The sequence below is a fragment of the Aquarana catesbeiana genome, linkage group LG11, assembly GCF_042186555.1.
Source record: "Aquarana catesbeiana isolate 2022-GZ linkage group LG11, ASM4218655v1, whole genome shotgun sequence".
Taxonomy (NCBI): Eukaryota; Metazoa; Chordata; class Amphibia; order Anura; family Ranidae; genus Aquarana; species Aquarana catesbeiana.
The window spans coordinates 50440176-50453448 of NC_133334.1; the positions used below are offsets into that span (position 1 = coordinate 50440176).

Sequence of the window (13273 nt, forward strand, 5' to 3'; positions counted from 1 at the left end):
CGAACGTATTGGCATACGTCTGTGTTCAGCGGATTTTGTCGGATCTGAATGCCTGGTGGGTGTCAGCGGACACATGTCCATTGACATCCGCCGCCCCATAGAGGACATTGGGTGGCCCGATCAGTCCACTGGTGTGAAAGGGACCTTACAAAAGACAATATTATTCATTCTGAAAATGGTTTATAACATTATATGATCTCTCTACAGACTTTTTCTGGAAGAACACAAAGGTCGAGTGACAGGTTGGGGGGTTCTTCAGGAAAACTGGAGCACCGGAGGTCCTAAGCAACCACAGATCCTACAGCAGATTAACCTTCCCATTGTGCAGCAGGAGAGGTGCAAATCCTCCACCAAGGTCAAAGTCACAGATAACATGTTCTGTGCAGGTAAGAAAGATGAATGGAGATAACTGTAACAGCTGAGCTTCAATGGGTAGAAAAAATGCATGTCAATAAGGGTTTCTGTTCACACAAGCGGTTGGGGGGCAGTAAAACCCCATGGTTGACCTGCGCTTTTACCGCCAACTTCTACGCCCTTTAGTTGCAGAGGCAGCGGCTGGGGGTGTACACATACCGGGGCATCCATGCTTTGTTTCACGGCCATGGCAGGAATTATGCTGACTGTCACTTCAAGTGACTAGGGCTGCTCTGCAAGCACCCTGCAATGCACATGGTTGTGTCGTGATAGTGCGGGGTTCAAGCAGGCAGTGAGGAGACGATACAAAGCTTCTTCATCGCCTGACAAATGCATTCTGAAGAGCAATCCCAACACAGATCACTCTAAAGAGAACAAAGCAAGTGTGAAGGAGCGCTTAGTGCAGTGGTTCTCAACTCCTGTCCTCAGGACCCACTAACAGGCCAGATTTTAAGTATTACCTTGGGGAGATGCAGACCAGAATACTGCAATCACTGAGCAGCAAATGATATCACCTGTGATGTATTTCAGTTATCTTGCAATGCTGGCCTGTTAGTGGGTACTGAGGACAGGAGTTGAGAACCACTGGCTTAGTGCAACCCACACAAAACATTTTTTTAGTTTTGGATAGCATGGGAAATGTTTACAACCTCTGTGTGTGCGCTGGCCACTTTATTAACTAGTAACGGGTTGGTTCCCCTTTTGCCTTCAGAACTGCCTTACTTCTTCGTGGCATAGATTCAACAAGGTATTGGAAACATTTCTCAGATATTTAGGTCCATAGTGACATGATAGCATCATGCAGTTGCTGCAGATTTGTCGGCTGCACATCCATGATGTGAATCTCCCTTTCCACCACATCCCAAAGGTGATCTATTGGATTCAGATCTGGTGAGTGTGGAGGCCGTCGGAGTACAGTGATCTCATTGTCCAGTGGTGAGATGATTTGAGCTTTGTGACATGGTGCATTATCCTGCTGGAAGGAACCATCAGAAGATGGGTACACTATAGTCATAAAGGGATGGACATGGTCAGCAACAATACTCAGGTAGACCATGGTGTTTAAATGATGCTCAATTGGTACTAAGGGGCCCAAAGTGTGCCAAGAAAATATCCCCCCACACCATTACACCACCACCAGCCTGAACCATTGATACAAGGCAGATTGGATCCATGCTTTCATGTTTACGCCAAATTCTGACTCTACCATCTGAATGTCGCAGCTTAAATCAAGGCTCATTTTTCCAACCTTCTATTGTCAATTTTGGTGAGCCTGTGCGATTTGTAGCCTCAGTTTTCTGTTCTTAGCTGACAGGAATGGCACCCGGTGTGGTCTTCTGCTCCTGTAGCCCATCTGCTTCAAGTTTGGATGTGTTGTACGTTCAGAGATGGTATTCTGCATACCTTGGGTGTAACGAGTGGTTATTTAAGTTACTGTTGCCTTTCTATCATCTCGAACCAGTCTGCCCATTCTCCTCTGACCTCAACAAGGGATTTTCGTCCACACAACTGTTGCTCACTGGATATTTTTCTGGCCATTTTATGTAAACCCGAGAGATGGTTGTATGTGAAAATCCCAGTAGATCAGCTGTTTTTTAAATACTCTGACCAGCTTGTCTGTCACCAACAACCATGTCACGTTCAAAGTCACTTAAATCCCCTTTCTTCCCCATTCTGATGCTCATTTTTAAACTTCAGCAAGTCGTTTCACCACGTCTAGATGTCTAAATGCATTGAGTTGCTGCCAGGTGATTGGTTGATTCAGCAATTTGTGTTACCAAGCAATCGACCAGGTGTACCTAATAAAGTGTGTGTGTGTGTGTGTGTGTGTGTGTGTGTGTGTGTGTGTGTGTGTGTGTGTATATATATATATATATATATACACACACACACATACAGTATTTCACAAAAGTTAGTACATCCCCCACATTTTTGTGAATATTTTATTCTATCTTTTCATGTGACAACACTGAAGAAATGACACTTGTCTACAATGTAAAGTAGTGAGTGTACAGCTTGTATAACAGTGTAAATTTGCTGTCCCCTCAAAATAACTCAACACACAGCTATTAATGTCTAAACCACTGGCAACAAAAGTGTGTACACCCCTAAGTGAAAATGTCCAAATTGGGCCCAATTAACCTTTTTCCCTCCCCGGTGTCATGTGACTCGTTAGTGTTACAAGGTCTCAGGTGTGAATGGGGAGCAGGTGTGTTAAATTTGGTGTTATCGCTCTCACTCTCTCATACTGGTCACTGGAAGTTCAACATGGCAAAGAACTCTGAGGATCTGAAAAAAAAAAAAAAGAATTGTTGCTCTACATAAAGATGGCCGAGGCTATAAGAAGATTGCCTGAAACTGAGCTGCAGCACGGTGGCCAAGACCATACAGCGGTTTAACAGGACAGGTTCCACTCAGAACAGGCCTCGCCATGGTCGACCGAAGAAGTTGAGTGCACGTGCTCAGCGTCATATCCAGAGGTTGTCTTTGGGAAGTAGACGTATGAGGGTCAGCCTGTCAGTGCTCAGACCAAATGCCACACACTACATCAAATTGGTCTGCATGCCTGTCGTTCCAGAAAGAAGCCTCTTCTAAAGATGATGCACAAGAAAGCCCGCAAACAGTTTGCTGAAGACAAACAGACTAAGGACATGGATTACTGGAACCATGTCCTGTGGTCTGATGAGACCAAGAGAAACTTATTTGGTTCACATGTTGTGAAGCGTGTGTGGCGGCAACCAGGCAAGGAGTACAAAGACAAGTGTGTCTTGTCTACAGTCAAGCATGGTGGTGGGAGTGTCATGGTCTGGGGCTGTATGAGTGCTGCCGGCACTGGGGAGCTTCAGTTCATTGAGGGAACCATGAATGCCAACATGTACTGTGACATACTGAAGCAGAGCAGTATTCCAACATGATAACGACCCCAAACACACCTCCAAGATGACCACTGCCTCTCTAAAGAAGCTGAGGGTAAAGGTGATGGACTGGCCAAGCATGTCTCCAGACCTAAACCCTATTGAGCATCTGTGGGGCATCCTCAAACGGAAGTAGGAGGAGCTCAAGGTCTCCAACATCCACCAGCTCCGTGATTTCATCATGGAGGAGTGGAAGAGGACTCCAGTGGCCAGGGCAGGACTTAGGGTGGTGGGGGCCCCTGGGCTTGAGTCACTTTTGGGCCCTACCTTCTATACATTACTTTAAACCTTAGTTTTCTTTTAAGCGCGCCACTCTGATACCGTTTGTCCGCCATTACATCACTGTCTAATGCAGACAGGTTTTCTCAACGGCAGTAAACGAGGCACTACGTAACTGCCAATATCAGCAAACCTCAAGATAAGAATAAGGAATTTTAAGGAAAAAAACTATTTAAGGAAAAAAACTTACATTTAAATGCTCATCAATGCAGCCTTGCACAGCGTCCATCTGCATGCTTGTCCAGTGTCATTTGCAGCCTTGCCCAGTGACATTGCAGCCTTGTCAGTGTCATTTGCAGCCTCCATCTGCAGCCTTATCAGTGTCCATCCGCAGCCTTGTCAGTGTCATTTGCAGCCTTGCAGCCTCCATCTGCAGCCTTATCAGTGTCCATCTGGAGCCTTGTCCGTATCATTTGCAGCCTTGCCCAGGCTGCAGTTAAACTGCAGTGACTTGTCAGTGTCACTGCAGTTTAAATATGGCGCCGCCGAGATACACAGCCGGTCCTGTGTATCTCGGCTCCTGTCGGCTTTTCTCGACTCCTCTCACAGTCCCGCCCTATGATGGACATAACACAGGTCCAATGGCGGGACTAGGCGTGACTGTGAGCGGAGCCGAGCGCCAACATACATAGCCGAGTGTACTTGGCTAGCTCTGCTCACAGTCATACCCAGTCCCTGTGTTATGTCCATCATAGGGCGGGACTAGGCGTGACTGTGAGCGGAACTAGCCGAGTATAGCCGAGTACACTCGGCTGGGGCCTGCGGGGCCCCCTATTGGGCAGGGCCCATGGGCTTGAGCCCAGTCAAGCCCAATGATAAGTCTGGCCCTGCCAGTGGCAACCTGTGAAGCTCTGGTGAACTCCATGCCCAAGAGGGTTAAGGCAGTGCTGGAAAATAATGGTGGCCACACAAAATATTGACACTTTGGGCCCAATTTGGACATTTTCACTTAGGGGTGTACTCACTTTTATACCAGTGGTTTAGACATTAATGGCTGTGTGTTGAGTTTGAGTTTGAGGGGACAACAAATTTACACTGTTATACAAGCTGTACACTCACTACTTTACATTGTAGCAAATTGTTTATTTCTTCAGTGTTGTCACATGAAAAGATAGAATAAAATATTAACAAATATGTGAGGGGTGTACTCACTTTTGTGAGATACTGTACATACAGAAGTGCCCCATCATACCATCAGTAATACTCAAAAAAAAAAAAAAAAACAGAACATGCTGGGAAACTGAAATAACGGCCAATACTAAGTGTACTTCCTACCAGTACAGTGGTCAGACTCTTTTTCTTGCTTATGTGTATATTTATATCTGCCAAGTTTACAGGAGAATTGACAGCAGCAACACTTAATCAGTTTTATTTTTAATTTTTTTTCAGGTTACAAGCCAGAAGACAACAAAAGAGGAGATGCATGTGAAGGGGACAGCGGTGGTCCCTTTACAATGAAGGTAGGGCTCACTAGAACTTTTACCAGAAGCATAAATACATCAAAGTGTATTAAAATCCAAAAGTTTTTTTATTTTGTTTATTGGTGCTTTCCAGTCCTTAGACGTGGTAGCTGCATTGGTTTTTCTTTTTTTTTCTCTTTATCAGTGGCGGCCCATCCATAAGGGGCGCCGTCCCTTAATTCATGCGTCCGGACCCTAATCTACATGCAGGACACTGGATGCATGGATTCCAAGGTTTTTTTTTTTTTTGAAGCACATGATTAGAGCCTGGGGCTCTAATTAGCTTAAAAAATGGTGAGCTCGGGGCGCAGAGCACTGCACCCTGTGCCCACCAAGTTGTGTGACAATAGCCAATTAATATTCGCTATTGTCTTCCTGATTCTCCTTCCAGCCAATCAGGAAGCGGGCCCTGAGACCCGATTGGCCAGGGGTCTCAGGACCCACTTCCTGTTCGTCCGGGAGGAGAAGCAGCGGCCCCAAGCGAGGTCTCCAGGGTCACTGCTTTACTTTAACGGACAATTGCACGGTGGTGCGACGCTATACCCAAATAAAATGTATGTCCTTTTTTCCCCACAAATAGAGATTTCTTTTGGCGGTATTCAATCACCTCTGCGTTTTTTGTTTTTTTTGCGCTATAAACAATAAAAGAGCAACAATTTAAAAAAAATATATATATTTCTAACTTTCTGCTATAATACACATCCAACAAAAAAAATGTAAAAAATAGAATTTCTTCATCAATTTAGGCCCATATCTATTCTGCTACATATTTTTTGGGAAGAAAAAAAAATCCCAATAAGCGTATATTGATTAGTTTGCACAAAAGTTATAGTGTCTTCAAACTATGGGACAGATTTATGGAATTTTTATTTATTTATTTTTTTACTAGTTTTTTTTTTTTTTTACTAGTAATGGCGACAATCAGCAACATTGTGGAAGAAAATCGGACACCAAGTGACACTTTTTGGGAACCAGTGACACTAATACAGTGTTCAGTGCTAAAAAAAATATGCACTGTCACTGTACTAATGACACTGGCAGGGAAAAGGTTAACATCAGGGGCGATCAAAGGGATAAATGTGTGCCTAGGGGGTGCTTACTGTGTGGGAGGTGCTTGCACTATGGGAAGGCAGAGATCTCTGTTTCTGCTTTGCAGGAACACAACCTTCCCTTCTCACAAAATGGAGATCTGCCTTGTTTATATAGGCAGATTGCCATCTGCCTGTGTCCCGAACGATCGTTGGGTCCCAGCGAATATCCCGTCTGCCGCACCCGCTGTGTCCAATCACAGCGGGAGCGGGTCAACAGCGGTGCGTGGTCGCGCCCCAGACCCGGAATTTTAGGATCACATACAGGTATGTGATCCTGCCCAGGAGAGCTGCCTTGCCGCCATGTATATATACAGTCGGAAAGCGATTAATTCCTGAAATCCATCTGCCCTTAGCTCAGGCAGAAGGGTGTGCTTAGCTGGGAAAGCCCTCTCATTCGCCGGACCCGCTGATTGGCTCCCGCTGTGTCTGATCACAACTGGAGCGGGTCGCCAGCGGTGCGCGCCCCAAAACCGGAAGTGCAGGATCATGTACAGGTACGTTATCCTGCCCAGGAGAGCAGCCTTTCCACCGTATATATACAGTATATGGTCGGCAAGTGGTTAATTCCTGAAATCCATCTGCTCTTAGCTCAGGCATTCAGGCAGAAGGGTGCGCTTAGCTGGGAAAAACCCCCTCCCCCCAGATGAAAGAAAAAAAATGTCCATGAAGACTCCTGGGATCATTGTGGCCTAGGCCAGAAACCAGGAAGCAACTGAAAAAATATATATAAAAAAAAAGAAAAGTTTTAAAACAAGTAAATATAATCTTCCTTCCTATCTATTTACTAAGGCAAGTAAGCATAAGGCCTCATGCACACAGGATGTTAAAATAACGTTATGAAAACGCCAGTATCTTTGCAGTGATTTTTTTTTTTACTTTTTTCAGCTTTTTTGCAACGTTTTTGCAATAGAGTTTTTTAGCGTATATTAGCGTTTTTTTAGCGTGTTTTGATGTGTGGCTGTGTTTTGTGTATCCTTTAGCGTTGCCCTGCTATCCAGGTTTACATATCTGTCTTTGGACTACAGGTTTTTAATAAATGTGTCAAACAACTTAGGCTCTATTACTTATCCATTAACACATGTCACTACTATTGCACTGGAATTGTTGGCATTACAACACAAGCCATAATTGAATATTGAGTGGTCCGATTATAGACTTAGGTGTGCCCAATCAACCAGAGGCGGCTCTCTAATTAGGCAAAAAGGGCCTCGCGCTCCCAGGGGCCTCGCGGCCGCCTAATTAGCCTGCTGTGTGTGGGAGAATGAGAGGGAATATCCCCGGTCAGTGTCCCCAAGCTGGCAGGGTGAGCGCGCTGCCTGCTGCAGACAAATTGTACTGGAGGCGGAGCTGCCAGGCCGGCCACTGCTGAACCCGCCAGGACATAGGGGGGACTGTACTGGGGGCAGAGAGGCCTTGTGAAAATGCTGCTTGCTCCGGAGTCCACACCGCTGCAGACAGCCGTGACACCCGCTGGCCGCCGGTACACTGTCTATATTCAACGGTGCGGTGCGAGTATGCTGCTGTGTGTCCAACCGACCGACGCATTCACTTCCCTGTCAGGCGGAGTGATCTCCGCCTGACAGGGGCTTCCTAGTCCCGCCCGGCGCTATGTCATTTGCTGGCTGGGATGAAAGAGCAGAGGAGATTGCTGCACAGACCTGCAAGGAGCCAGTGAAGCGCCGTGCAACAGTGCAAGTAAGTTTGCAGAGACTTAAAACCTTTCCCAAGGCACTATTGTCATAGTGGCTTAGATGTGTCAACTGCCTGAAGTGTTTAACTCTTTAGGGGGGGAGGGGGGTAATTTACATTGGTATTTGTAATATGCAGCATGGAGGGGGTTATTGCATTACTACATTAGTGACTAGTGGCCGTTAATTAAACCCTTTGTGCTGCATTAGTGGTACCGGTATCAGAGTTAATTAACCCCTATATGGTGCAGCATGAAAGGGTTCACAAACTCTGATACCGGTGCCACTAATGCAGCACAAAGGGGTTAATTAACTGCCACTAGTCACTAATGCATCAGTGTGTATTTGATACTACCCCCCACATACACTCCACACCCCTCTCATGTACATACTACCCACCGCCATACACTCCACACCCCTCTCATGTACATACTACCCACCGCCATACACTCCACACCCCTCTCATGTACATACTACCCACCGCCATACACTCCACACCCCTCTCATGTACATACTACCCCCCACATACACTCCGCACCCCTCTCATGTACATACTACCCACCGCCATACACTCCGCACCCCTCTCATGTACATACTACCCACCGCCATACACTCCGCACCCCTCTCATGTACATACTACCCACCGCCATACACTCCGCACCCCTCTCATGTACATACTACCCCCCACACCCCTCTCATGTACATACTACCCACCGCACCCCTCTCATGTACATACTACCCACCGCCATACACTGCACTCCTCTCATGTACATACTACCCCCCACATACACTCCGCACCCCTCTCATGTACATACTACCCCCACATACACTCCGCACCCCTCTCATGAACATACTACCCCCCACATACACTCCGCACCCCTCTCATGAACATACTACCCCCCACATACACTCCGCACCCCTCTCATGAACATACTACCCCCCACATACACTCCGCACCCCTCTCATGTACATACTACCCCCACATACACTCCGCACCCCTCTCATGAACATACTACCCCCCACATACACTCCGCACCCCTCTCATGAACATACTACCCCCCACATACACTCCGCACCCCTCTCATGTACATACTACCCACCGCCATACACTGCACTCCTCTCATGTACATACTACCCCCCACATACACTCCGCACCCCTCTCATGTACATACTACCCCCACATACACTCCGCACCCCTCTCATGTACATACTACCCCCACATACACTCCGCACCCCTCTCATGAACATACTACCCCCCACATACACTCCGCACCCCTCTCATGTACATACTACCCCCCACATACACTCCGCACCCCTCTCATGTACATACTACCCACCTCCATACACTCCGCACCCCTCTCATGTACATACTACCCTCCACCATACACTCCTCTCATGTACATATTACCCACCTATATACACTCTGCACCCCTCTCATGCAAAATACTACCCCCCAACATACACTCCAAACCCCTCTCATGTACATACTACCCACCCGCATACCCTCCACTTTCCTCTCCTACTCAAGTTTACCGCCATTGTACAGTAGGGGCCCCTACTACGGAGAGGGTGACCCTTCCCATACAGAAACATTTGTATGTGTGGCTAAATTATGCTACCTATTGGGCATGGCTTTTTAGTTTGATTAGAAATTTTAGTCTTTTTTTTTTTTATTTCTTACAGTGTTATTTTTATTTTATTTTTTACAATCTTTTTATTTATTTTTTACGTTTTTTGGTTTCTTTGGTGAGATATCAGGGGTCTACACAGACCCCTGAAGTCTCACTTTTGAGACAGAGAAAGGACATGAGAAAACACATTCCCAAGTTCCTTTCTCTGTAGCCTCAGCTGCACTGCATATGAATGAACAGGAGACAGAGGCTCCTGTTAATTCATAAACGAAAGCATAGTAAACACAAATCAGTTCCAATCACTGTCTGTGTTCGTTTAGAAAAGGTAGGGGGCTTTTCCTGGCCTCCATCCTAAAGAGCCCCCCCCCCCCCCCCCCACACACACACACACAGCAGTCAGCGTGAGGGCAGAGGAGGGAAGTTGGCAGTGCTGTGGGGGGGCACACCGTTATTTTTTATCTTTTGAATTACTTTTCCCATTATGGGAGTGAGTGGGGCCTCATGTCTAAGTTTTGCCTAAGGCCTCACAAAGTCTAGAGCCGCCTCTGCAATCAACCAATGTAGAATGGAGTTTAACAAGACTTGTGGCCACTCATTAAAATTAGAAGAAAAGACGTTTAACCTTAAACTACGTAAAGGGTTCTTTACTGTAAGGCTGGATTCACACCTATGCATTTTTAGTGCTTTTTGCATTTTGCAGATTTGCACTACAGAACGTGTTCCATAGGAAACCATGTTAAATGGGCTGTAGTGCAAATCTGCAAAATGCAAAAAGCACTAAAAATGCATAGGTGTGAATCCAGCCTAAGAGCAGCAAGGATGTGAAATTCCCTTCCACAGGCCTCTCAGCGGGGAGCATCGATAGTTTCAAGAAACTATTAGACAAGCACCTGAACGACCGACCGCAACATACAGGGATATACAATGTAATACTGACATATAATCACACACATAGGTTGGACTAGATGGACTTTTTCCAACCTCACCAACAATGTAACGTGACTCAAGCATCTCAATGGGATCTTTTATGTCTTACAGGCTATCAGTACAAAGGTTTTTCATTGCGCTGTACATGTTTGTTCTGCTCATCGAAGTAGCTTCCTTAGTTTTAAGAACTGAAGAAGCAGCTTGCAGAAAAAGTCTTCAACTTTGCAGATGAAGTGCAGCTGAATGTGACAAAGTACTATGAGCAATCAGCTCATATACTCCCTTTTCTTTACCCACTGGCCTATTCAGCCACCAGTAGGGAAGTAAATTCACAGTATTTTTGGGTATGAAGGACCATACAACTTGCTCCCCTTCTTCTCATGTGCTTGCTGATTGGTTCAGTGTTGTCACCTGGAGCAGGGGGTGATGGTCCTCAGCCCTATGTAAAATTCTTGTCTAGAGCCTCTCTTAACTTATATAGAGCTCTCTTTCTCTGCCTGAATGGAGGATTGCGAAGGCAAGATGAGTGAAAACAGGAGGCGCTTTCTTACTATTTTCCTGTCCTGATGAAGGGGGTCAGGAGGTATCTACACCGGGGACAAACAAATGCAAAAACTTTGCAATAAAAAGGCTTTTAATGCAGGGCTTTACATTACACACCAGGGGGGGTGCAGAGCATTCCAGTAGTTTGTGGTGCGATTTCCTGCCTGATACTTGTATAGTGCTGGTGACAGCATATAGCAACACAGGTAAGTCCCACTGAACACCACACTGGTGCATACTTTCAGAATCATGCCAACGATTGGGGGGGGGGGGGGAGATTTCAAAATTCCACCAACCATCAATGCTGGACAACGTTTCTCCCCCCCACTCAACACCTGTGATTGGGCACCTTCCTTACCACTGACGTCAAGGCATTTTTTTTTTTTTTAAACTCCTACTGGCAGCAGTTAGACACCTGTCACTGAGAGAGTGTACTGGCCCTTTAAAAAGTTTGGGGAGCCCTTGGTTAGAACATCTGGTAGGACAGAATTGTTGTTTGCACCTTCCTGTCCTGAAGACCCCTTTTCCCCTCATTTATTGTCCTGATGTCACCCCAGATATTGCTAGGTCTTCCTTGGGAAAAATGTCTAAAACCTGATTGATGTGGTTACACAATTATCCAGTTACTTTTCATTCCAACATTTGAGATTTTATCAGAAGGGATGGCTGTGATGAAGATTTTATATATATATATATATATATATATTAAAAATACACATACATACACACAAAGTTTAGGAAGCGTATTTTGTTTTGGGTTTTTTTTTTTTTTTTCCCCCCCTGACAACACTGTGTAAGCAGGAGTTCTCATTTACATGTTTACAAGTGACTAAATGTTTTTGTATCATATGTTGTCTCATTTTTCATTCAGGACCCAGTCAGCAATCGCTGGTACCAAATGGGAATAGTCTCCTGGGGTGAAGGCTGTGATCGGGATAACAAGTATGGCTTCTACACACATGTGCACCGCTTGCGGAAATGGATCATGAAGATTGTGGAACAAAATGCCCTTTCTTAGAGCACCCATATTAAAAAAAAAAGTCAAATCTTCCAGGATCCTTTACTGAACTGTGTAAGGGAAAAAAAAAACACTGATTTACAGGGCACCACCTTGTGCATTCTCAGCATATAGCAGCTCAACATATCCAATAGTATATTTGTGCATGTCAATAAAGTGATTTAAACACCTCTCAAAGATTGTGTGCAGGGTCTGTATGTATTCTTCTAGGAGGAAATTGTTTTACATTAGTACTGTTCAGTTTCAGGGTTGCTTCCCAGCCTTAAAGTGGGGTTCCACCCCAAAAAAAAAAAAAAAAAAAAAAAAAAAAAAAAAAACACATGAAAAAATCCTAAAAAAAAAAAAAAAAAATAATAATAATAATAATAATATACAAAAAAACATTTGGATATATATATATCTATCTATTTTTACTCACCTTTAAATGCCTGTTGCTAGGGGGTCCCTCATAGTCTGCCTCTTCCAGTGCCTGGGCTGGTGACATCACTTCCCCCTCGGCACAGGAAGGGCTCAGCTCTGCTCCCCCCTCCTGTCAATCATCTGGGACCCATTACAGGTCCCAGGTGACTGAGCGGCCAATCGTGGTGCTCGGCCCCGCTTGCGCATCCGCACTGGGTGCCAGGCTGTGAAGCCACAGTCCTGCGCCCACAGTTGCAATGCCGGCGCTGCCGAACGGAGGGGGAGACGAGCGGGGCTTCGATCCCCCGCATCGCTGGACCCAGGGACAGGTAAGTGTCCAATTAAAAGTCAGCAGCTGCAGTATTTGTAGCTGCTGACTTTTAATTTTTTTTGACTGGAACTCCTCTTTAACTAAAGCTTGACAGTTTTTTTTTTTTTTTCCCCCTCCTTCCTCCCAGGATTGGAGCAGCCAATCCTGGGAAAGCTGGAGAAGGAGGGGGATGTGAAGTACACAGAATGCCTCTCACACTTGTACATGAGATAAGGAAATCACCTGTCTGTCACAGCAAGGGGGAAGGACACCCATTTCTCTGTTTTTATCTTACTGAAGAAAGATAAGAAGTTACCTATAAGTGAAACTTTAACTTTCCCACAGCGTCTTTCAGGACAGCCACCTATGGAGGATAAGCGAGCACTTGCCCTTAGGGTGGGGCTACAGCTTGCATGCCCTGTGCCCAAAAGCCTGATCCTAACAGGTCCAACCTATAGTGCCAGACAAAATGTGGTAAAGCTGGACCACGTTACCACCCTACAAATCTGCTCCAGCGTAGCATGAGCCTTTCCTGCCTGAGGAGTAGACCTAATGGGTTTACTTCCTCTTTGTTTCCCTGCAAAGGTAAAGCATAATG

At 45.6% G+C, this 13273-nt stretch overlaps 1 protein-coding gene across 1 annotated transcript in view; it reads left to right on the top strand.

Annotated features, from left to right (window-relative positions):
• F2 (coagulation factor II, thrombin) overlaps positions 1-12143 on the top strand; it is a 75519-nt gene extending 63376 nt beyond the window's left edge. Inside the window, exons 12-14 of the mRNA XM_073604311.1 lie at positions 208-386; positions 4998-5068; positions 11820-12143. Of these exons, the coding sequence (XP_073460412.1) occupies positions 208-386; positions 4998-5068; positions 11820-11966 (397 nt within the window). The 3' untranslated portion in view covers positions 11967-12143. The remainder of the gene's footprint in view (positions 1-207; positions 387-4997; positions 5069-11819) is intronic.
• Positions 12144-13273: the final 1130 nt, after the last annotated feature.